This window comes from Euprymna scolopes, chromosome 44 (assembly GCF_053919585.1).
Source record: "Euprymna scolopes isolate OS-2025 chromosome 44, ASM5391958v1, whole genome shotgun sequence".
Taxonomy (NCBI): domain Eukaryota; kingdom Metazoa; phylum Mollusca; class Cephalopoda; order Sepiida; family Sepiolidae; genus Euprymna; species Euprymna scolopes.
Genome location: NC_136525.1, coordinates 54,272,002 through 54,299,081, shown reverse-complemented (window position 1 = coordinate 54,299,081; position 27,080 = coordinate 54,272,002). Strand labels below are relative to the sequence as shown.

Here is a 27,080-nt window from a genome sequence, read left to right as displayed (position 1 = left end):
CCTGTTTCCCTCCTGACTTCAACTTGGATGTCTTCAAGTCCAACACAAACAAATTTTGTGATGAACTGCTCCCTTAAGAAATAACACTTTATCAAATCTCCAATACTAACTATTACTATGATATTATCCCATTGATTACTGTACAGGCAATAAACCTTATCCCCGAGTAGCTTCTGGGACTTTTTTTTTTTACACAGTGATCACCACTTATCAAGGCCCAGAAGCCACTCAGGGATAAGGGTTATTGCAAGTATATTACGTTAGTGTGGAGATTTAATGAAGTGTTTAATTAAGGGGGCGGTTCATTAGGAATTTGTTAATATTGGGCTTGAAGACATCCAAGTTGTAGTCCGGAGGGAAGCAGGCAGACGGAACAGATGTGAGGTGACATGATGTGACCCTCACTTCAAACCGCACTAAAGACCATGAAACTAGATTGCCACAAATAACAGGGGCGTGGCCAGTATTCACCAAGCTCCCACCGGTACTTGTTGAAAAGGCATGCTCCCAGTTCGGGTTCTATATCAAGGTGGTGATTGAGGCTGAAGACTGTTACATTGAATAGATGCCAGTTCTACTACATAATCAAGTTACCTGAATTGTTTTTTTTTTGTTTTTTTTTTCCCAAAAATAAGTTTTAAAATAAAACTGAAGTGTTGTTTTCTTTAGGGCGACAACTTTATCGTTCCACCCTGTATAAACTAACTTTGATCCCCAACTCAGCCACCATCATTTTAAGAAAAATGTCATTTTTGGAAGATTACTTAGGATTTGTTGAGTATTTTTAAAGTTTTAACTGGACATACAAACATACAAACAACTTATAGATGATGGTAGCGCATGGAAGCGTTAAAAACTAATTCAAGACCATTCGTTAAAAAAAAAAAAAAAAAAAAAAATTGTTCAATTTTTATTTTTTTTTCCAGACCAATGGCAATTTTTACAATCAGGCTGTAACAATGCTCCCCCACAACATGACCTTCTCCCTCCCCAACTCGTTGGGAGAGAACAGGTTTGTCAAAGCAGACTTATGCTGGAACCACACTCCGCGAAAGGTCAGCTTTTACGCACAGCACTTTCAGACGTTTCCAAATATCCTCGACGCCAAAGATTAGTTTTGATCCGTTTACACCCCCCCCCCCTTCCATCTGCGCTTAACAATTCTTCCGTGTTTTTGTTTTCACATTTTCTGTTGTCCACAACCCAGTCTGTGGTCTTCTCTTGGGATCACAATAGGCATAGAAAGTTCGGATTAAAAAAAAACGCTTGTTCAGACGATCCTTCCCCTCTTGCGAAACTTAAAAAAAAAAACACTCGACTAACTGCAACCACTATATATGATTTTCCCCCACTCTCTATCTGTGCCTAAATGTAAGTGTAGGTTCGATGAACAAAACTTCTTTCCCCAGAACTGCCCGCAGTTGGAACACTGTTCAGCTGGCTTGCTTCCCGGTTGAATACAACATGCTAGCCTTCAAGTCCAATGTAAACAAGTTCTTGTTAAATCATTCCCATAAATAATCAAATTCTACCCAATTCACATCATTAACATTTACTAAACTATCACCTTGCATTCATTAACCTTTGCCCTCGAATGGCCTTTGGGCCTTGATAAGTGGTGACTCCCAAGTAAAAAAAAAAAAAAAAGAATGCTGTGAAACCTGCCGATGAAAGCTGCAGATCTCAAAACATTGATAGTGTTTGACCTATTCGGCTACCGCTAAATTCTGTGAGTCTGCTGACACTATTTTATCTCCAATATCCAAATTGGGATTTTTATCCTTGGCCCCCAAAATCAACGCAGATTAGACGATTCCTGTAATGATCTTGTCCCTGTTGATTTTTGCCGTGCGCAGTTCTAGAAGGTCCACCCTTCCATTTATTATACAAACATTATTGGTTACATACGTACATACATGTTTCAGTGGAATCTCAATTTAGAGAGACCAACCTTATCAGACCGAAGAAAGGAGCAACGCTGAAGCCGTGCACTGCGATGGGCCCCCAACTAAAGCATATAATCGATTTGAAAAAAAAAATGGAAAATTTCACAGATTTCGATAACAAAAAAAAGAATTGGAGTGCGAAACATTTGTTGATCATCATTCAATCCCGGACAACATTGGGTCTCCCTGCTAGTGTGTGTGTGTAATATATATATATATATATATATATATAACTACTTCATTTACTCACATAAAATTAATATACAAAAGTATAAATTTATGCGTAAACTTTAAGTATTTACTTCAAAAGTGCTCAATACGTAGGTAGAGCTAGTTAGTAATTTATAAAATATATATGGCAATTAAGCTACACTGAATATTCCGCGTTTCATCCACTCTAGGATTCTTCAGGTTTATGCGCATAAGTCTGAAGAGTCCTAGAGTGGATGAAACGCGGAATATTCAGTGTAGTTTAATCGCCATATATATTTTATAAATTACTATATATATATATATATATATATATATATATAATTTCTGTAGAAATATATTTTCTTATAATATATATCAATTCTTATTTAAGAAGCTCAATGTAATTACAGAGCAATATAGTGAATAAATGACAAAAAGTTATATTCCAAAATTCATGATGTTGACCATTTTATAATTTATTCCTTTAATTCAGTTGACTTGTACAATTCTTGACAGTATCTGTTTCATAGCGCAAAATAATTATTATATCAGTCAGTGAATTTATAAAAATTCTAAGATGGTTAACATCATGAATTATGGAATATAACTTTTTGTCATTTATTCTCTCTCTCTCTCTCTCTCTCTCTCTCTCTCTCTATATATATATATATATATATATATATATATATATATATATATATCGGTGAAAATAAATATGGTTTTTGTCGTTCGGTGGCGGTTCAACAGATGGCGAGCAAGTATTGTTCTGATAACAACTCAGGTTTCCAAAAATGGAAACAAATGGATTTTTTTTTCTCAGACTCCAAATTACAAAAAAAAAAAAAAAAAGAAAAAACAGGAAACAATTCTACTTGTGTCCGCCATTTCTATTGCTGCTTGCCAATTCCAGAGAGTCTGCTGAATTATTCGCATTGAAGCGTTCTTCATAATCAAAACAAGCCACTCCATCCTCCATTCCTCTCCAACCCGCATCTCTCTTCTCTCCCGCTTCCCTTCCCATAGCCTCTTTCTCATTGACCTTTGTATTCCATACTTATTAGTGGGTTCTGTCGAGTTAGTCACAGAAGACAACCACCAACTCTACGGACTTTCAATGTGACTGAAATCTTTGTGTGTGTATGTATGCATATATATATATATATATATATATATATATATATATATATATATATATATATATATATATTTTTTTTTTTCTTAGTCTTATATTTAGGTAAAGAATTATAAACAATTTTATAGAACTGCACATGTCATATTTATTTTATTTTTTAATAACTTGATTGGGATTAATATTCTATTTATCTATATACGTCCAAAAATTACATTCTATTTATAAAAAATAGTATTTAAATGAAAATTAAGAGTTTGGGAAAATGAGTTAAAACTAAAAAATTATGTAAAATACTGCTAGAAACTCACCCAATATATGTTACTGTGGCATATATTCGGTGGGTTTCTAGCAGTATTTTGTATAATTTTTTTTAGTTTTAACTAATTTTTCCAAACTTCACGTATTTAACAGTCAGCTTGCCGCCATTTTTCTTTTTCATATATAGCGATAAACACTGTATGATTTTCGAACTGATTAAACGTTCTAAATTGAGTAAAACCTCCAAAAACTTTTCCAGATAGGTAGAAGAGTAACTTCTCTTGCCTTTGATAACATTTGTTATATATTTGTTTTTTGACAACTTTTTCATATCTATGTGGATTGTAATATAAACCTCATTTAATTATTTTGAATATAAACAAAATCCAGATTGCAAGAATCTAGGATTGTTTTTTTGGACTTGTATTACTGTACACATAGATTCGAAAAAGTTGTCAAAAAACAAATATATAACAAATAAATGTTATCAAAGGCAAGATAAGTTACTTTTCTACCAAACTGGATATATTTTTCGTGTTTTTATTCAATGTTTATTCAGCTCGAAAACCATACAGTGTTTACCGATATATTGGAAAATTCAAGATGGCGTCTGACTCTCTCTTTAACACGGTAAGTTTGTGAAAAGGTGTTATAAATAAAAAAACTGGATAAAATGCTGTTAAAACTCGCTCAATATATGTTACCGTGACATAGCTTGACATATATTCGGCGGGTTTTTAATAGTATTTTGTCTAGTTTTTTATTTATAACACTTTTTCACAAACTTACCGTGTTAAAGAGGGAGTGAGGCGCCATCTTGAATTTTCCAATACATCGGTAAACACTGTATGTTTTTCGAGCTGAATAAACATGTTACACTGAATAAAAACACGAAAAATATATCCAGTTAGGTAGAAAAGTAACTTATCTTGCCTTTGATAACATTTATTTGTTATGTATTTGCTTTTTGACAACTTTTTTCGAATCTATATATACAGTAATACAAACCCGTTTTTTTTTTGTTGTTGTTTTTTTAAGCACAGAAACTTTATTGGTACTTAGCACGTTCGTAGACATTTTGTAAACATTGTTTTTAAAAAATAAAAAATAATACTTCTATTATGTTTTAAACGACTGTAATAGTTTATTTTGGAAGTATATTTCATAAAGAAAATTGACAACCCACTTTAAAAACAGAAATTACGAGTTTTATATATTTTATTCGCAGTTTTTTGTTGGGGGTGTCAAAAATTCCGCCTAAAATTCTGATACACCTACCGGATCACGTGACTCTTCTGGCGGCCATGTTGTAAGCCCTAACGGTATTTTTGGAGATTACCCAAAGTGGCACTTTTAACAATAAAAAAAAAAATGAAGGAAAACTTTTATATTGCATCTCCTTGTCATGAAAATGAAGATGTCATATTCCAAAAATCACAAAAATTGATCAAGTAGTTTGTTGTTTTTTTTGTTTTTTTTTATTGATTTATTTATTTCCTAAACGTCTGCCTAATTAAATGTAATCGATACAATTTATAAATTGTATCGATTACATTTAATTAGGCAGATTTTTAAGAATTGGTCCTTACCTCTAAATTCCACAATTTACATTTTTTTCTTATTGTAACGTTAATCTTATCGATTACAAACTTTCAGATTAAAAAAAAAAAAAATTGAAAAAAGAAAATATTTATGACTTTTATTTTGTTTATTTCGCAGAGGAGGGGGGGGCAGGGGAGATAACTCCAATCACCGCTTAAAGTTTGTCAAAATTTGACGAGATTATTTTGAAACATAGCCAGAAAAAAAATACTTAGATAAATATTTTTATTTATTTATTTTTTTTTTCAATTATTTTACAGAATTTCTCTGTACTTTTTTTTTTTAATCCCTTTTTCATTCTGTCCTTTGTTAATCCCTTTTCTGTTTAAAGGCACCCCGTGCGCAAAATAGACAAGATGGCTGAGATATGATTGATTTCATTAAAATTTGATTTTCTTCTGTAAAAAAAACAAAAAAACTATTTGATCAAATTAAGTGATTTTTTTTTGTATGAAAACTTCATTTCATAACGAATATGTACAATGTAATTATTTTTTTCAATATTTTCATTTTTTTAATGTCTTGATTAAATTAAACAAGTACCTACTATTATATAAAAAGAACTTTATCTGACTTCATTCCCTATGGACTCGAAAATGGCTCGACTGATTTTTATGAAATTTTACATAAAAGTACTTAATGTGCTTGGCAGTGTTCCTAGATAGATTTTCTATTGCAATGTCTTCGATAAGTATCAATAATCAAAATAATCCGATGAAAGAAGGAACAGGCGATTTAACACCTTACACAGCCTAATATCACAAGTGCATTAGATAAGTTTTATTAGCGCACAAGCCGAAAGGTCTGACATATAAAATCAACAGCATGTTCTTTAATATGACAGGGGCACATTCGAAATTAATATTTCTGTTTAAAGCATTATTGCACCATGATACTTCACTTTTGCATTTTAAACGTAAATTCAAGCCATTATCACTGCACAAGCAGAAAGGCCAGACATATAAAATCAACAGTAGGTCCTTTGATATGACGGGCGTTTTTGAAATGAATGTTTCTGTTTAGAGCACAATCGACGCATGATACTTGACTTTCAGATTTTAAACTCTAATTCAAGCCATTATATATAAAAAATAATTTTATAAAATCAACAGTAGGTTCTCTACAGTGCAATGTAGACTACAATGTATTGTGAACTAAATTATTGCAGGCAATTAATCGATTTGATTGAAAAATGGGTGATTTCACCAATTTTGATGACATGTTAAACATTCATTGATTATCATTCAATCCCAGCTCTTCCTGCTAGTGTGTATATGATGATTGCAGCGTCTTGTCAGACGAGTGCCACTCCCTCAGACACTTAAAGTCCATGAGCCCAAAAATGACTTTTTTTTTTTTTTTAGTCCTACTGGTGAATTCACACGTTCAAGCAGGCATGACACTGAAGAGGGTTATTGAGATCAATTATTACATGCTTCCAGCATTTCAAGCCTCCACGCGTCACAACTTTTCCATCGCCACAGGACCATTTTTATAGACAAATGCCTGAGGGAGTATCTATACACAGATGATGTTACAGAGTCTTAGCTTTGTACGACAGCTAAGTCTCTCTCTCTGTTCAAAATGTTGAGATCCAGCAAAAAACAAAAGCAAGATAGCCAGCAACAAGTTAAACTGCAGACCAGCTTAATGTGGGTACTGGTCTCCCGCTTTATGGTTTTTTAAATCAGAGATTTGCTTCTCTTAGAAAGATTGCCTTTACCACGGCTTACAGGAGCCCTCTCCACCCCAACACACACAGACATACACACAAACACACACGGTGCAAGTTGGCCGTTGACCCCGAAAAAGGGTTCATTCGCCTTTTAGAAGGTCTTGTTTTTAATCCTTCAAGGAGACTAGCCACCCTCCTCATCAAACAAGTCTGGTGGGGGAACCAGTTTAGTTGCCGGTGACCCGACCATGAGGCAGGTAGTACTGGGTTACATGGTACCAGTAGCACATGACATGACATGACCTGACATATAGTGTGTGTATATATATATATATATATATATATATATATATATATATATATATATCAGAATAAAATTATCTAACACTCAACTGGTATGGAAACCTGTGATTATAAGTTTTACAAAATATTACTGGCAGTAATATTCTATAAGTACTATCCCACCTAAATAAAAATTGCTCGATATACAAGATAGAGCAAATAAATCAAATTGTAGTAATTCAATAAATTAAAAAATTTATGACGTGAAATGGTTAAATTTCAAATCAAAATATTTTTATTATTTTATGTAAGACAAAGAATACATTTGAACTATTATAACTCCTTATCCTATAGGATTTTGATGTCTACCATCTCTTCACAGGAGACATCGAAATCCTATAGGATAAAGAGTTATAATATTCCAAATGTATTCTTTGTCTTACATAGAATAAAAAAAAAATCTTTTGATTTGAAATTTAAATATTTCATGTCATAAATTTTAAAATTTATTGAATGACTAAAATTTGATATATATAGTAATGAAATCAAAAGGATGTAGTGTTTACCTGATATACGCAATGGTAAACTTCAAACTAATATAAATAACAGTATTTATATATAGAAAATTTAATCACAACCGAATAAAAAAGCTCAATACACAATAGAGCGTAAAGCTTATTATCAGAGAAAGAAAATTAAAACTGTAAGTTGAACTTTGCAATCAAAATTTATTGTTTGACTGAATATTCTAAAAAATAATTTACAAATTACTTATTCCGCATAATTTCAAAGAATGTTATTCTTGCTATTCTTCTCATTAGAAGACATAAAGAAATCAGCAAATTATATTTGTAGCAATGCTAGAATTTGCTGGTTATGGCATTAAGAGAAACTGCAATTTATTGTAATCATAAATTTCCAAGAAAAACAAGTGTAAAAATGTTGGATATGTAAAATATATAAAAATATATATATATATATATATATATATATAAACAAACAAACCGCGCATAATTTCTCTTGTATATATGTAGGAAACAGTAAGAATGGAAAATGAAGTCACAAAAACTATATATTGTTAAATATAGAATGGTTCATTTATTTAATAAAGGTATACAAACATTTAGTTGGCGGATGGAGAGGACTCTTTATACCAAGGTATTTCGAAGTCTAATGAACCATTCTATATTCACCAATATTTTCCATTCTTATTGTTTCCTGTATAAGCTCCAATGAAACTTGTCGAGCTTTATATTATCCCAATAAGTCTCTTCTTATAGAATTGAATTTACTGTATTCTTTTAACTCTCTAAGCTATATATATATATAGCTTAGAGAGTTAGAAGAAGTGAGTAAATTCAATTCTATTATTGAGGATAATTCTTGGTCTGAAGACGTAATATCCTCAATAACAGGTGATTACAGAAACATGTATGCACATATGTAGCTATCAATGTTTGTATAAATAAATTTAATCTATATATATATATATATACGAGTGGAGTCACTAACAATTGTTATGTTTTTTTTTATATATACTTGTTTTATTATTTGATATTTTCATTTTCCTAATTATTGAACTAAGGTTAACACGTTTCAGATGATTTTTTTTATATCCTCTTCAGAAATTTTGTGGAAAGAGACGATTTGAATTAAATGCTCTTCCCAAGAGGTGGAAATTAAATAATATATATATGAGCAAACAGTTAATAAAATATGTTAAAAAACACTTTGAAATGAGTTAAAAACATATTTAATCTGAAAAGGAAACACTAGATAAATGGATAGTCCTTAATCCGCAGAGTTTCAAAGAAATACTTTCCTTCTCATCAGAGGGTAGGAATTAGCAAAATGCGGGATCGGATTTTGCATGCAGAAGTATATATATATATATATATATATATATATATATATATATATATATAGTGAATAAATGACAAAAAACTATATTCCAAAATTCATGATGTTGACCATCTTCTGGCATAATGGAAACATATTAAAGATATTTGCAGCTTCTCTTCCAATTTTCCAATTTTCAGATTTTAATCATGTCAAATCACGCTTTATTTCCTTTTGACGGATTGATTGTTGCTATTTCTTCTGATGAGTTAAGGGCATAATAGATTCACTGATTGATATAATAATTAAGTGATTGATTTTGCTCTATGAAGCAGATACTGTCAAGAATTGTAAATGACAACTGAATTAAAGGAATAAATTATAAGATGGTCAACATCATGAATTTTGGAATATAGTTTTTTGTCATTTATTCGCTATATTGCTCTATAATTACATTGAACTTGAAATTGATATATTGGAAAAGGCGTGAATTTGTATATTCGCTCTTCAGCTATGGACTAAATAGTAGGGCAAACTGGACTATTAAATCTTGGTAGAGAACACTGGTCTTGAGTGATGCCAGTTCAGGAGAGATGTGGTTGGGGATTGGGCAACTTTTGTTTTGTTAGTATATTCATACAAGCATCTTTGCAGAAGCTATCCATTGTCTCTAAAAACGGAAGGGGATCTAAGTTTTGAATCGATCCAATCTGGTTTGTCAAATATCCATTTTTTTTTTTTTTTTTTTTTTTTCTGGTTTTCTTCATTTTTAGCGTAAAGATGAATCCCCGTACCGGCAGTTCCTCATCGTCCAGCCAACACTAATGGATAGCCAGTGTCATCCTGAGGAAGGCGTCTATGGGCTGGTCACGGATGAAATATGGCAACAGCATATGAATATTCACGGACAAATAGAAGACGACTTTCAACTCAGAAAGGTAAGTAGTAGTAGTAGTAGTAGTAGTGTTATGTATTGAGGCCCTATGCCAGTGGGCAAAAATTAAATCAGCTAGTATGAATTTTGAAAGCATGTCGTTTAGTTATTTTCTCTTTGGTTGTGTCCCGTTTTTTACTCGTTAATTAAAGACAGATTTTGATAATGACTGGAAAATTTCCTTAGTATATAATTGGGGTGCTGAAAATACACTTGGTCCACAAAAAAAAAAAAACAAACAAAAAAGTTAAAATGTTTATTTACACTCGAAACTAAATGTAATGTGAACGATTATAAGAAACAACAGTTCTTGTCCATAATTCTCCCTATATTTAAAAAAAAAAAAAATAAATAAATAAAAATCTGTCTTGATGTACGTACCAGTATTAGATGGGTGACTGCGTTGTTTGCCATTTTGAAAATGATTTTAAAAAAAATTCAAATGAAGATAACTCAATAATAATTCAAACTTGTGTAATTTTTCTTGTAATGTCTACGAATTCCCATTAATTGCCGTAAAAAGGTTTTCTTTATATAAATAAAACTGCTTAGTTAATTTATATGATTTTTGGAATATGATATTTTCTTTCCGTCATGAGTACATACATCATACAGATTTTTTTTTTTTTTTTTTTTTTTTTTTTTTAGGGGGTTTGTGTTCCTTGATAGAAGCTTTGATTGAGTTTGAATGAAAAAAGTTTCAAACACGTAAATGTCCGTTTATTTTGTAATAATGCGTTGTTTTGGCTTCAAACGTATCTAATACATATTTTATTTTATTGTATTTGTTTCTTTTTTTTCTTTTTTTTTTGTTGTTTGTTTTTTTTGCATAGAAAGGTAAGTAGTAGTCATAGTAGTGTGATGTATTGTGGCCCTATGCCAGGGGGTAGAGATTAAATCAGCTAGTATGAATTTCAAGAGCGTGTCATCTAAGTGCATTTCAGCACGACTTGGTGAGAAATAGAAATATACCCGATGCCTCAGTGAAGCCAAGCGATAAAGGTCACCTCCGTAGTCAAAAACAGCAAGCCGCAAGTGTTGATGGGAGAAATTAATTCACGTATTTGGAGTTTGGAACAGTTTTTGGACAGTTTGTGTCGAGGGGTAGCCTGAGAGCAGATTTGTGCTGACAATGTGGAAACTTAAAACAAGTTTCCTTACAGATTTTTTATGTTAAGAATAAGTAGGTTTGAAAACACTTTTTAAATACCGTGTCAAGCTAGCCGAATGGTTATCATACTTGACTCACTGTCTTTAGATTTTGGTTTCGATCTCAGCTCGAGTATTTCTTTTTTTACTTACAGAAGTAAACTGTTTCGAAAAAACATAGTACTCGCATGCACATGTCTCAGTTTCTGTATGGATTAAAATGTTTATGAGTATTTTATGACTGGGCAACGCCGGCAGCCTGCTAGTGTATATATATATATATATATAGATATATATATATATATAGAGAGAGAGAGAGAGAGAGAATAAATGACAAAAAGTTATATTCCAAAATTCATGATGTTGACCATTTTATAATTTATTCCTTTAATTCAGTTGACTTATACAATTCTTGAGAGTATCTGTTTTGTAGTGCAAAATCATATATATATATATATATATATATATATATATATATATATATACATATATATATATATATATATTTATAATTATTTTTTTTTTTACTATAACAATTAAATACCTACAGACACTAGTGTTTCATCCTTTCGGGATTCCTCAGTGCAGGGTGTCACGACTACTACCAGTCGAACGATTCGAACCCCGCGACACGAGACATCTCTGGCTCGATTAGCGGAGGCTGTATCCATTCGGCTACCATTAATCGTGTGAAATAGCGTTGAATTTTAAACATTTTAATTTAAATGTTCATTACGTCAGACAGACAGTGATCAAATCGTTATACGATGATCTACGCATAAGAGCTAAATTGACAGACTTTTAATTCAACAGAAAGTGCTCAACGATAAGAAACGTATTTCTTAATATATATATATATATATATATATATATATATATATTTGTAGTCATCGACATACAGTCCTGTTTCGTTGTATCACAACTCGCCAGTGCCGCTAGACTAGCACCTCTCCCAAGCCAAGGATTGAACCTAGAACCGTCGTGTTGACAGTCGCCAGTTCTCCCACTCGATCGCAGAAGCGATGCCCACAAATAACCTGTCCAAATGTTTATTTAAACAAACATCTGTCCACCACTTTTACAGTGCTCAAACTGCCTGTTTGTAAACAAACAAACAGCAAGCCGTATATATGTTGTTTTGTTTTTTGCCAGTAAGCGCAGGTGAAACGTGAACAAATTCCGATTGCCAGAGTTATCAGTCGGCCATTGCAGCAACCAGCTCAGTTCCTGCCAGAGTGGTTTCCTCTTCAATAATGGATTTCAGTGTCACACATGGTCGTCCAACTCTCCTTTTTGTGTCTGGAGTCCAAAGTTGAAGCTTCCTTTCCAGTTCATCATGGCGACTAATACGACGAGCAAATGTTAGACGTCTCTGTCTCACAATAATAGAAACACGAGGTAGTGAACCATACAATGACTTGTTTGTTGCGTGACTTTTCCAGGATATGTTGTAGGTTCGTCAAAGCGTTCTTGTATATTTACGATCGAGATGTTTTCGGCGTGATATGCTTAGCGTCCATGATGATGAGCCGTACGGAAGGATTGACTCTTTAAAAAAACAAGAAAAAGAATCGGAACATTTGGGGGAATCGGTATTTTCATTATTTTTATCATCTATAATATAAAGCTGAATGCCTGTGTGTGTGTATGTGTCTGGTCATGAATAGGCTCCTATATAATTGATATTTTAAAAAACTGATTACATATAATGATAGAAGATGTATCGAGACACAGGAATTGGTATGTTAAATCTGGCAGAACGGTGGTTCATTAAAATTGTGGGGTCTGCGTCGCACCTGGTCCACAAAGTATGGAAATAAAAAAATTTAAAAAAAAAAACGTTTACAAGTGTTTTTGATATAGATGTACATAAGAATACTTTGATAAGTATGTTTTAACTTAAATAGGGATAGTATAATAAAATTGCGGGGTCTGCGTTCGCGCCTGGCCTCCATAGAATGGAAATAGGCACAAACTTTAATAAAGACTTTTCATATCAATCTACGTAAGTATACTTTGATAATTATGTTTCAGTTTGAAGAAATATAGTATAATAAAATTATGGAGTGTTCGTTCGGACCTGACCTCCATGGAATGGAAATATGTCACAAAGTTTAACAAGGTTTTTTAATATAGATCCACAGAATATTGTGATAAGTGTTTCAGTGTGAACAGGTATGGTATAATAAATTATGGGGTTTATCTATTTTATTTTTACTTTCATCATATTTTGCTTTGGTTTTGATACCCCCAAATTCGAAACTATCTCTTTACAACCCTTCCTTTTCATAACCTATCATACTTTCATAAATCAGAGTCCATTTTCTGTAGGTTGTTTTTGAACCCAGTTAATGACGGGTACTTTTGCTAGTATATATATATATATATATATATATATATATATATATATATATATATATATATTCAGTTTTTGAATAAAATGATTCAATAATTATCTCCATTCTAATTGAACATGAACATTTTGTGTTGAAATTAATATTGTGAAAATCGTTACTTTTCTCTAATATTTTATTTTTTTATTTTATTTATTTATTTTTTTATTTTTATTTTATTTATTTATTTTATTTTATTTATTTTCATTTTATTTTTTATTTTATTTATTTTTTATTTCAATTTATTTTTTTACTTATTTATTTTTTATTTATTTATTTTTATTTTTTATTTTCATTTTTTATTTTCATTTATTGATTTTTTATTTATTGATTTTTTATTTATTGATTTTTTATTTATTGATTTTTTATTTGTTGATTTTTTATTTGTTGATTTTTTATTTATTGATTTTTTATTTATTTATTTTTATTTTTTATTTTTATTTTTTTATTTTTATTTATTTATTTTTTGTTTTATTTATGTTTTATTTATTTTTATTTTTTATTTTTTTATTTTTATTTATTTATTTTCATTTATTTATTTATTTTTTTTTTTTTTATTTTTATTTTTTTTTTTTGTTTTATTTATGTTTTATTTATTTTTATTTATTTTTATTTTTTTATTTTTATTTTTATTTTTATTTATTTATTTTTATTTATTTTTATTTTTTTATTTTTATTTATTTATTTTCATTTATTTATTTTTATTTTTATTTTTTTATTTTTATTTTTATTTATTTATTTTTATTTTTTGTTTTATTTATGTTTTATTTATTTTTATTTATTTTTTTGAATTTATTTATTTTTTATTTATTTATTTTTTCAGGCAATATTTTTTGGAGGCGTCGAAGCCTCATTGCGGCACGAAGCCTGGCCGTTCTTATTACATTACTACCCGTTCGACTCGTCATTTGTGGACCGTGAACATATTCGAAACGATAAGTTCATACAGTATCAGGATATACGCAAACTAAAGTAAGAAAACTCTTTTCGAATGCCATTATTTTGTATCATTTGTTCAATACTTGTGTAGATCGCTAGTCTTTTAAACGTACGCATTTCAAGTGAAAACATTATTACATACTTATGCATCATATCGAAATAAGTATAAATTGCTAAAATTATGAAAAAATGATCCAGTAGAAAAAAATAATTATGAGTAAAAATTTACTGAATTATCGAGTTTTATTGTACGTTTTTATGTGGAAGAGTTGTGCGACCAATTCAGTATGACAAACAAGGGAGATAACTCTTGACTTAAATAAACTTAAATATTCTATTAAATCTGTTGGATTGTTTGCATTTGTTGCTAACACCCCATTGTTATTTCGAATGCACTTCTTTCCAACATTGTCATTGCTTAGCGATACTGTATATTTTATTCTTTTCTTTATCGGACTGCTCAATTTTCTTCTCAGTTTAATATATTACTAGCAGGGGTGCCCGGCGTTGCCCGGGTATTTGTAGATGTAAAAGAAAAAAAGTGACGCAAAGGCAGAAAAGAAAATCTGGCGTCTTACCTCTACTCCATGATGCGACTGGAAGTTCGGTACGTTAAAATTAGGCAAAGTCAATCCAGCCGGTTCAATGACTTGCAAAAATGGCTTACAATAAATCGACCACTCCTTGTAGAAAACTGCCCAGTTGAGGGTGAAGGAATTAATGTTTTTGGATTTCCCGATATTTGTCGTCCGAGACGTCTAGCTTCAAAAATGATACTGATCTTGTGAAAATCCATCGCCTCTGTCAAATGTTTTAGACAAACATACATGCATACAAATAGACAGGTAAGATTTATATTATAGACTAGCGGAGGTGCCCGGCGCTGCCCGGATGTTTGGAGATTTGTGTGTGTGTTGGGGGGGGGGTAAATCAAAACAATTAAAAAAAACGCTAAACTTCTTTAGAAAATCTGAAAAAACAATGTACGTGATGGAAAAAGAAAGAACGACCTTTTTCAATAATCAAAAAAATCGAGGTGTGTGTGTGCGTGCGTTAAACTTGTCAAAAAAATAAGCGAACGTGAAGTGGACAATGTTAAAACTTGTTAAAAAAAAAATCAAAAAAAAAAAAGATCATGATTCGATTCGAAAAAGAAAAAAAAGATCATGATTCGATTCGAAAAAGATCACGATTCGAACTTGCAGCCTTTAGATAATGACGCTGCTTTTTAACCAACTGAGCTAAGAAAGCTTTGCTGAAATTGGGTCAGTTTTTATAATATTTACACTAATTCAATCCACGACATCATTTGCACATGCGTATATCATTATCTTGTCATGAAGGAACGATTTTTTGCTAAAAAGCATCTGCTTGAGGATGAAGGAAATGTTTTTAGCCAATTTTTTTTTATATTTGTCGTCGGAAGGTTCTAGCTTCAAAATGATCCCTATCTGGTGAAAATCTGTCGCCTGTGTCGAAAATTTTTGCGAGACACACACACACACACACACACACACACACCACACACACACACCACACACACATTTTGCCTTCTATATATAGACATGCAAAAAAGAAAAAAAGGTGTAAAAGAGGAAAAAAAGTTTAGGTAGGAAGATAGGCTCAAACCCGAAGCATCGAGGCTAAGGCGGAAAAAAACCTGACATGTTACCCTTACGCCAAAGAGACATACACTTAATAACGGATAAAATTAAACCTTTAAAAACACTTGCAGGTGGTTTAAACTAACGTCAATGTTTTCTAGGTCAAACATGAAGTCATTGTCCTAGTAGCAGGAGGAGAGAAAATGAAGGAACGATTTTTTCAGCACTTCTCCTTGTAGAAAAGGGTCCAGTTTAGGGTGAAGGAATTAATGTTTTTGGCCAATTTTTCGATATTTGTTGGCCAAGATGTCGAGCTTCAAAATGATACCAATCTCGTGAAAATTTGTCACCTCTGTTGAAAGTTTTTGCGAGACATATAAACACACATAAATACATACATACACACACACACATTTTTGCTTTTATATATATATAGACTAGCGGGGGTACCCGGCATTGCCTGGGTGTTTAGAGGTGTGTGTGGTTTTGGGCAAATCAAAACAAAAGAATAAGTGAAGACTTCTTGCCCGGGTGTTTGTGTCCGGGGGGGGGGGGGTAAAAAAGGTTTTGGTAGCTAAGTAGGAAGAATCAAACCCGAAGCCTTGAGGTGAAGTTAGAAAATAAAGTGTGAAAAAAAAGACGTGCGATGTTAACTGCTCGTCCAACAAGAAATAGTAACGGAAAGATGTTTGAATTTATTTACGTATTAAGAATTGGCAGGTGCCCGTACTTAATGACTTAATGGGCTCAACTTTCACTGTGGGGCAGTTTTTTATTTACTGCGGGGCAGTTTTTTCTGTTTCCCCAAGATGTTTGGGGGAGGGGACAGCTCCCCATAAAAAGGGGATTGTCCAAATTGAATAGCAATTGTCTGATATAAGGAAAAACTCTACATTGATCAAAGCTGATTGCTTTTGGACGTTCCCAGCGATCGCGCCGGGAACGATGCCGCAAGCTTCGAATTAGTTTCGCTTTTATACGAAAAAGCCGAATCCACACGCGGCGATCCAAAAATGTGGAATATTTAGCTTTTCATAGTCGGGAAAATTAAATAGACAGGCGACCCCTGTTAACTCGTAGATATCATGATTTAGATGTGGTATAAAAAGTTTTAAGAAGGAGCGAGCCGACCGATCGCTTCCCGGAAAAAAGCCTTTTGCGGACATACACAAAAAGCAGACATGCACACACACACACACACACATTTTCGCTTTTATATTTATAGATGTTTGCAAAAATATGTGCATATATTATAGATTTTTTTTTTAAATAATGGAATTATTTTTGCGATGAGGTATGAATGTTTGTGTTGTTTTGTTTGAACCATTATTCTCATCTTGCATGTTGAATTACATTTTTCCGGTATCCTCTTAGGGGGCCATGGGTCCCCGGTTGAGAAATACTGTACTAGGAGATACTAATGCAATTCTGAATTTTTGAGATGAGGTATGAATGTTTACATTATTTTGCTTGTTTGGACAATTATTCTCATTTTAGGTGTTATTAGCACAACGTTTCGATCGATGAACTCTCTGACCATTGTCAGGTGAATTTTTGAGATGTGCAGTCAGCACCAACCCTATTTCGGTTTAATCAGCTTCCTCCGAAGGAGGAAGTGTCATGAGAGTATGAAATTCACAAGCAGCCCCCAGTCGCATGTATATCCACATTAGGGGAGATGACAACGTTAGGTTTTTGCAACTTTTGTAGAGAGGTGTCGACGTCCTCTTACATACAGCACCTGGGATTGCCAAATTGGTCACCCATTTTAGCAATGACCAGGCTCAACATTGCCTAACTTTGGTGATCTGACGGGAACCGGTGTGTCAACGTGATTATGCCGTATAAATTTTGAGATGAGGTATGAATGTTTGTGTTGTTTTAATTGTTTGAACAATTATTCTCATCTTGGGTGTTGTTAGCACAACGTTTCGATCGATGAACCATCTGACCATCATCAGGTGTAAACCACATGTGTTGCATATTGTACTGGGCAATGCCGAAATTATCACTGGTTGTGTACACATGCATGGATTGTTGAAAATATCCAAACCAGAAACGGTCAGTCAGAAATCAGAACATATGAAAGAGGAATGTGACAACCTTGAAATTTATCATTCTTAAACTGACCAAGATTTTAAACATAAACAGACATTTTGGAATTTGGCATTGGATGAATTTTTTGATGAGGGTTTGTCACTCTAAACAAATGAAATCAGGTTGAAAAAGACAGAGAGGAACACAGCCAAAGGATGCTGACCGAGTTATCATTTGTCGTCAAAGAGCCACCGGCCACCCCACATCTCTCTCTCGTCAAGTGTAAAATCCATGTTTCTTTTAACTACCTGATAGGTCCTGAACTGTCATCTAGGCTTCAGCCTTGTCCCATCGACAAAATGTTGCATCCCTCTGCCTGTTCTACAAATACTTTAATGGTGATGCTCTGTTGAACAGCAAGCACTTGTACCTCCTCGATGTGACTATGCCTGACAAATCCGACAAGCAACTAAGTCCCACCCCTTTACAGTAGAGATCCCTAGGTGTAAGAAAGCCTTCTACTCCAATAGTTTCTTCCCCGGAACTGCAAGTCTTTGGAACTCCTTTCCGGGATTCTGCTTTCCCAACTGTACTGATATGCAGAAGTTCAAGTGTAATGTAGACAAACATCTTTCTACTCATCTCCCTTCATAATGTCCCTGCAAATTATATCTCCGATAGTAGCCCCCTACTTCAAAGTAGCACTGTGCCTTGTTAGGGGTGAAAATTACAAACAAATGAAATCAAGTTGAAAAAGACAGAGGAACACAGCCAAAGGATGCTGACCGAGTTATCCTTTGTCATCAAAGAGCCATCAGCCACCCCACATATCTCTCTCTCTCTATCTCTCCCTCTCTCCCCCACCTTCTATAGTGAGCACGGTTGATGAAAAATAAACGATGGGTTTTGTATAAATATTGTTATCAGTATGATCTTTATTAAATTCAGGTTGTCATTCATATAATACTAGCCTGCGTGCCTGGTGTTGCCCTGGTGTTTAGAGGTGTGTGTTGAGCATTAAAAGAAAAAAAGAAAAAATTTTAAAAAGTGGTAGTAGGCAGACAGGCAGGCAAGCTTGAACCCGTATCGCAAAGGAGGAAAAGAATGTGAAAAATAAAAACAGTGACGTCTTCACTGTTGCATCCATCGCCAAACCCGAAGTGGCAAAGGTTTAAATTAAGGCTCGTAAATCGAAAAGAGGAGATGACTTCTGAAAATATCAGTGGAAAAAAACGATCCCTCCTTGTAGAAAAGTTCCCAGTTGAGGGTAAATGAACTAATATTTTTATCCAATTTTTTAATATTTGTCATCCGAAGGGTTGAGCTTCATACATACATTTAAACAGACAGGTGAGATTTATTCATATAATATAAACTCATCCACAAATATCGTCCCTTGCACAAGCAGAGTCATTTAGCTTACTAAAGAAATTACAGCATTACGTAATACGGGGTTTTTTTTTTTTTTTTTTTTTTTTTCAACTAAGAAAAGGAGGTTACCCCTTTATTGCAAGAAATCGGAGCTTGTGTCTATAAATTTTAAAAAAAGTAAATTTCCAGGGGTCACTAGGATGCGTCAATTAAAAATTGAATCATGGTAAGTACCTAATGACCCCCGAAATTTTACCTTTTTTTTATTTACGGAGACACCCTAAAATCCCAGGTCCGATTTCTTGTAATACAGAGCTAACGCCCTTTTCTTTAGTTGAAAGAAACATGGAATTTACACCTGATGACGATCGGAGGGTCCATCGACCGAAACTTTGCGCTCATAACACCCAAGATGAGAATAATTATCCGAGCAATACGAACATGCTGTTATAGTTGTTTATCAGTTTTTTTTTTTTATTTTCCGTAGGGAGACGATGTCAGAAGAGGAGTACCGCGAGTTCTGGCGCAATATCCAATGTACCGTGGAGAAGGATGTCGTTCGCACGGATCGTAGTCATCCTTACTTCAAGGGAGAAAACAACCCCAACATAGAAGTGCTCAAGTACGTATAAAAAAGGAAAATCAATGTCTACATTTTTTTTTTTTAAATAACTTGTGTTTTTTTTTTTTTTTTTTTTTTTTTTTTTTTTTTTACAAAGGCATCACCACATTATCAAGGCCCAGAGGCCACTCAAGGATAAGGGTTAAAGAGTGTACAGTAGAAGTTGGTCAATATAGTAATCATTAGTAATGAAAATTTGGTAAATTTAATAACTTATATGGAACGGCTCATCAAGAACTTATTTACTTTAGACTTGAACAAAACCATATTGTAGTCAGCCGGAAAGCAGGAAAACGGAAGACAATTCCACAGGCGTGCAGTTCTAAGAAAGAAGCTTTGTTCATGGAATCTACGTTTAGGTTTAGGCACAGATAAAGAGTGGGGGAAATTATTGATAGTGTTTACAGCTAGACGAGTGTTTCTTGTGAAAGTTTGGCGAGGGGGGACCATAGATTGAAGCTCAGTTGAACACTTTCCATGAAAATAACGATACATCAGAGACAAACTCGCAACATCTCTTCTGTGAGATAGAGGTTGCAAGGAGGAGAAAAGGACATCTCCTACGAGGCTACGAAGTCTATTTTGAACTCTATCAAGGCAGGACAAGTTCTTTCTAGCAGCTCCTGCCCAGATGTGGCAACAGTATTCCATCCTTGGACGTACCTGGCTCTTATATAGATAGAGAATAGCATCAGCAGTGAGATATCTACTGGATCGATAGAAAGATCCCACCATTTTTCCAGCGGCCTTGGCAACAGATTTGATATACGTGTTCCATTTAAGATCAGGAGTAATGGTCAAGCCCAGAAGCTTGTCAAAACTTGAGGCCTCCTGAAGACAAGAGCCATTCATTTCAATTGATGACAAATGTGGATTAGAATGTTGATGATGTAAAGAGAGAAGCTTGGTTTTAGATGCATTAAAAGTAACCAGCCACTCCTTTCCCCATTGTACTACGTGCTCAAGATCAGAGGAGAGAGAATTGGAGAGAACTTGCTCGTTTACTGTCTTAGATGTGGTACCATAAATGGTAGTGTCGTCAGCATAAATGTCTACAAATGATGTAAGGATATGATTTGGAAGATCATTAATGTAGATCAGGAAAAGAGTTGGGCCCAGGATGGATCCCTGAGGGACACCGGCATTAATATTGTGAGCTTCTGATTTTTGCCCCTCAACTACTACTCTTATGAATCTATCAGAAAGAAATGATTTAATAATTGAGAAGACTTTTCCAGCTATACCATAGCTAGCGATCTTATGAAGTAAACCTTTATGCCATACCCTATCAAAGGCTTTAGATATGTCAAGAGCAATTGCCCTAGAAAGATTGCCACCGTCGAGAGATTTGCTAATCCTATGCGATATAACTGTAAGGACATCTGCTGTAGATCTAGCAGAACGGAAACCATATTGAGTGTCACTAAGAAGGTTATTTTTGTTGAGATGTTTGATTACTTCTGTATTTAATACAGATTCTAGCAACTTACTCATGACGCACAGGAGACTTATTGGCCTGTACTGAGAGGGGGATGAGCGATCACCTGAATTCTTAAATACAGGGCATACTGATGAGATTTTCCAGGGAGATGGGAAACTATTCTCCTTAAGACAACGTTTAAACAGTTTTGTAAGTATGGGCGCTAGTTCAGGTTGAAGTTTTTTGAGTACTATAATTGGAATACCATTGATTTATTGATTTTTCTATTCTTCTATTCTATTTTTTATTCTGTTATTCTTCTATTCTATTTTTTTATTCTGTTATTCTTCTATTCTATTGTATTTTTATTCTGTTATTTTTCTATTCTATTTTGTATTGTTATTCTTCCATTCTATTTTTATAGTTATTCTTCTATTCTATTTTTATTCTGCTATTCTTCCATTCTATTTTTACTCTGTTATTCTTCTATTCTATTTTTTGTTATTGTTCTGTTCTATTTTTTATTCTCTTATTCTTCTATTCTATTTCTATTATGTTATTCTTCTATTCTATTTTTCTGTTATTCTTCTATTCTATTTCTATTATGTTATTGTCTTCTATTTTTATTCTGTTATTCTTCTTTTCTATTTTATTCTGTTATTCTTCTTTTCTATTTTATTCTGTTATTCTTCTTTTCTATTTTATTCTGTTATTCTTCTATTCTATTTTTATTCTGTTATTCTTCTATTCTATTTTTATTCTGTTATTCTTCTATTCTATTTTTTATTCTGTTATTCTTCTATTCTATGTTTTCTGTTATACTTCTATTCTATTTTTATTCTATTAATCTATTCTATTTTTTATTCTGTTATTCTTCTCTTCTATTTTTTATTCTGTTATTCTTCTATTCTATGTTTTATTCTGTTATTTTGTTATCTTCTATTTTTATTCTGCTATTCTTCTATATACGTTTTATTCTGTTATTCTTGTCATTTTGTTATTTTGCTATAAATCATTTGTTATTCTATTCTGTTATACTGCTATTCTCTTAATCTGCTATTCCTTATTAATCTGCTATTTTTCTGTTATTTTTCTCTCAGTTAATCTTATCGTTATTCGATTATTATTCTGCTATCATTCTATCATATTACTATTCTGTTATTCTGCTACCATTCTATCGTTCTGCTACCATTCTATCATACCACTATTCTGTTATTCTGCTACCATTCTATCATACCACTATTCTGTTATTCTGCTACCATTCTATCATACCAATATTCTGTTATTCTTCTACCATTCTATTTTGCCAAACTGTTATCCTTATCCTACTACTGTTGTTCTTTTATTATTCTGCTATCTTTCTATTATGTTAATCTGTTATTATTATTCTAGCATTCTATTAATCTGCTATTTTATTATTGTTCTGCTAATATTCTATTAATTTGCTATTCTGTTATTTTTTTACTATCATTTTTTTTATTCTGCTCTTCTGTTAATCTATTGTAGGAAGCACTAAATAAGTGAATAGTCCTTAATCCGAAGAAATGTTTTCCTTCTCATCAGAGGGTAGGATTTAGCAAAATGCGAGATCGGATATTGCTTGCAAAAGTATTTGATGAAACTGCAAGTAAGTCAAAGATCTTACTTGATAACAAAAAGTGAAGCAGAGGGAATATGGTGAATAAAAAAGTGATTTCACGTGAATGGATAGTCTGGTGAAGGGTAAAATATCCAATAACGGTAAAATCCAAAAATGCAGAATCCCAAAAAGTTGATTAAATTTCCATTTGCACAAGTAAAATCCAAGGGAATCGTGTAATTTGGAAGATGGTCCAAAGTAATCCAAAAGGCAGAAATCTATGGAATAATTCACAAATAGGTACAAGGAAAAGGGAATGAGTTCTAATAAAATTATTAAAAGAAAGATAAAATGTGTGTAAAAAAGAAATAGAAGAAATTTAAAACTCGACTGTCGAGGCTAATTTAATTTAATTTATATGCATATATATATATATATATATGCAAATATATATATGTATAAAATGAAATAAAAAATCCATTCACGTGAAATCACCTTTTTCTTCACCATATTCCCTCTGCTTCACTTTTTGTTACCAAGTAAGATCTTTGACTTACTTGCAGTTTCATCAAATACTTTTGTATGCAAAATCCGATCCCGCATTTTGCTAATTCCTACCCTTTGATGAGAAGGAAAGTATTTCTCCGAAACTCCACGGATTAAGGACTATCCACTTATTAAGTGTTTCCTTTTCAGATTAAATATGTTTTTAACTCTTTTTCAAAGTGTTTTTTAACATGTTTTATTAACTATTGCTCTTATGTATATATATATATATATATATATATATATATATATCTGCAGGGTGAGTTACGGAGAAACTGATGATTTTAGAACGCTCCTTGATTAAGGGATAGGAAGTGAGGAAGGTACTCTTTAAACCTTTAAGATTGTTGTTATTTGTTTATCTTTTATGTTAAACTTTTTATTATTGAAATATTTGCAGAATTTTGTTTTTCCTTAAAAACACCCGTTTCCCGTGACTCACCCGGTATGTATGCATATATATATATATATATATATATATATATATTTTACACGATGGTCACCACTTATCAAGGCCTGGAAGCCACTCAGGGATAAGGTTTATTGCAAGTACAGTATGTTAGTGTGGAGATTTGATGAAGTGTTTACTTAAGGGGACGGTTCATTAGGAATTTGTTAACGTTGGACTTGAAGACATCCAAGTTGTAGTCAGGTAGGAAGCAGGCAGACGGAACAGAGTGTATATATATATATATATATATATATATATATATATATATATATGTGTGTGTGTGTGTGTCTGTGTGCATTATAAATATATAATTCAAGTGAAAACGTTATTGCGTATATCAAAATGAGTATAAATGAGCAAATCACTCCTTACGTCCAGTACTAGTACCTTGTTGATGACAAACCTGACAAGCATCAAAATCCCATCCCACCCATGATTCTGGATATGACCTTTAACTATATCCAGTTGTGAGGCCCCAGTTTGCGGGTTTTGGGGAGTGTGGAGCCACCCTTTAATTGCCATTGCTCCCAGATCCACTCTGACCTGGAGTGGTAGTACCTGTTAGGGTCCTAACTATGGGTTGAACAGAAACAGACTTGAAAACAACAAATATATTACATTACTATTGGCCAGGCGTAGAGGTACTATCACAGGGACTCGTCTGAATCACCCAGTGGTTGACCTTGTTTCCTGACTAGGGCAATGAACGCCGCTTTTCCCCGCTCCCACCACATCCCATCCCCCTAAACTGGTCACAGTGGGGTGCTTCAGTGCCATATATGTCGGTGCAGTTGGACTGGGCTGGCTTAGGGTCCCAACTATGGGTTGAATAGAAACAGACTTGAAAACAACAAATATATTACATTAAAATATTTTTCTTCAAAATCTTTGGATTCGGCATTAAATAACCTGAAAAGGGTTGATATGCCATAAAACAAAACCAACCAACCAACCACTCCTTACGTCCAAGTGGTGATATTTTTTTTTCCAGGAATTTAAAGTTTTTTCTTTTTTTACTCAAAGCCTCTTCAAACTATATATAAAGCTGAATGTTTTTTTTGTGCGTGTATTAACTCTCATCAGCGTAACTCGACTGTTTCTCGGGATCGAAGCAGATACACTTGAATGTGATATTTTAATTCATACAGATTACTTATTATTATAGACAATTCTCTATCGATTATTATATTGAACCTAATATATAGTAGTGAGATTAAAACTATAAATATATATAAACGACTTGGGTGCCATCAGCTGGAATTGAAACCAAAACATACAACTCTCCACCCTCATTCCTTAGCCTCTGAGCAACGCCCATATATATAATTTATTCCATCTTTTAAAAAACTGTATGACAGGTGAATATATATATATATATATATATATATATATATATATATATATATATATAAAGCTGAATGTCTGTGTGTGTGTGGTCATCAATAGGCTCCTATATGGTTGACTATTTTAAAAAACTGATTACATATAATGATAGATGTATCGAGACACAGGAATGAGTATGTTTGATCTGGCAGAACGGTGGTTCATTAAAATTGTGGAGTCTGCGTTCGCACCTGGTCCACAAAGTATGGAAATAAAAAATTTAAAAATTAAAAAAAAACGTTTACAAGTGTTTTTGATATAGATATACAAAATAATACTTTGATAAGTACGTTTTAACTTAAATAGAGATGGTATAATAAAATTGTGGGGTCTGCGTCCGCGCCTGGCCTCCATGGAATGGAAATAGGCACAAACTTTTATAAAGACTTTTCATATTTATCTGCATAAGTATACTTTGATAATTATGTTTCCGTTTGAAGAAATATGGTATAATAAAATTAGGGGGTGTTCGTTCGCATCTGACCTCCATAGAATGTAAATATGTCACAAAGTTTAACAAGGCTTTTTAATATAGATCCACAGAATATTGTGATAAGTGTTTTAGTGTGAACAGGTATGGTATAATAAATTATGGGGTTTATCTATTTTATTTTTACTTTCATGATATTTTGCTTTGGTTTTGATATCCCCAAATTCAACCCAAATTTACAACCCTTCCTTTTCATAACCTAACATACTTTAATAAATCAGAGTCCATTTTCTGTAGGCTGCTTTTGAACCTAGTCAACGACGGGTACTGTTGCTAGCATATATATATATATATATATATATATATATATATATATATATATATATATATATATATATATAATTAGTTATATTTTTTTGGAAAAAAGGATTCCAGCAGAGTGCTCTATTATAAGGAAAAAATCCGAAAATAAGAACCTATTATTTATTATTTAGGAGTATTAGCTGAAGAGAGCGTGATATGGGTATCTAAAACGGTCCCTAATTGTCAGGTTTGAAACCGACGGTACCGATGACTTATCTCATCTAAACTTTCTGTAAACAAAACAAATATATATATATATATAATATATATAAATATGTATGTATGTGTGTGTGTATTATTTATCTATTTATTATTTAAAAAAAGATTTTTATCTTCCAGGAATATTCTGCTTAACTATGCCATTGCTAACCCACGCATGGGTTATACCCAAGGAATGTCAGATTTATTGGCTCCGGTTCTTGCAGAAATTCAACATGAGGTTGACGCCTACTGGTGCTTTGTGGGATTGATGCAGCGTACAATTTTTGTCAGCTCGCCCAAAGACTGCGACATGGACAAGCAATTGGTGAGGTCAATTTACCACGCTATTCACGTATAGCAATTATTTAGCATACCATGCTCAACATACGTATGGCCAGTTTTTATTGTAAAGATTTTTTTGAGCTTTTATGATATTGAATAGTGAAAATTGCAGTTCCAAATAAATAAATAGGAAATATCTTTGGTATACTTACAGGTAAGAGGTAAAAAATACATATTCACACCAAAAAAATAGGAAAAATTATGATTTTCTTTTTCTTTTCTTTTTTTCTTTTTTTTTTTTTTTCTTTTTTTTTTTTCTTTTTTTTTACAGAGGAGTCCCTACTTATCAAGACCCTGAGGCCACTCGAGGATAAGGGTTATTGAATGTACAGTCATCAATGGGATGATATTGTAGTAGTCGTTATTAATCGAAATTTTTTAAATTGGATT

The 27,080-nt window shown here is 32.7% G+C and overlaps 1 protein-coding gene across 2 annotated transcripts in view; it reads left to right on the top strand.

Annotated features, from left to right (window-relative positions):
* LOC145268845 (uncharacterized) overlaps positions 1 to 27,080 on the top strand; it is a 202,809-nt gene that overhangs the window by 148,652 nt on the left and 27,077 nt on the right. For both annotated transcript variants that reach the window (XM_080124516.1, XM_080124517.1), the window contains exons 5-8: positions 9,700 to 9,864; positions 14,226 to 14,374; positions 19,841 to 19,975; positions 26,487 to 26,673. In XM_080124516.1, the coding sequence (XP_079980642.1) occupies positions 9,700 to 9,864; positions 14,226 to 14,374; positions 19,841 to 19,975; positions 26,487 to 26,673 (636 nt within the window). The remainder of the gene's footprint in view (positions 1 to 9,699; positions 9,865 to 14,225; positions 14,375 to 19,840; positions 19,976 to 26,486; positions 26,674 to 27,080) is intronic.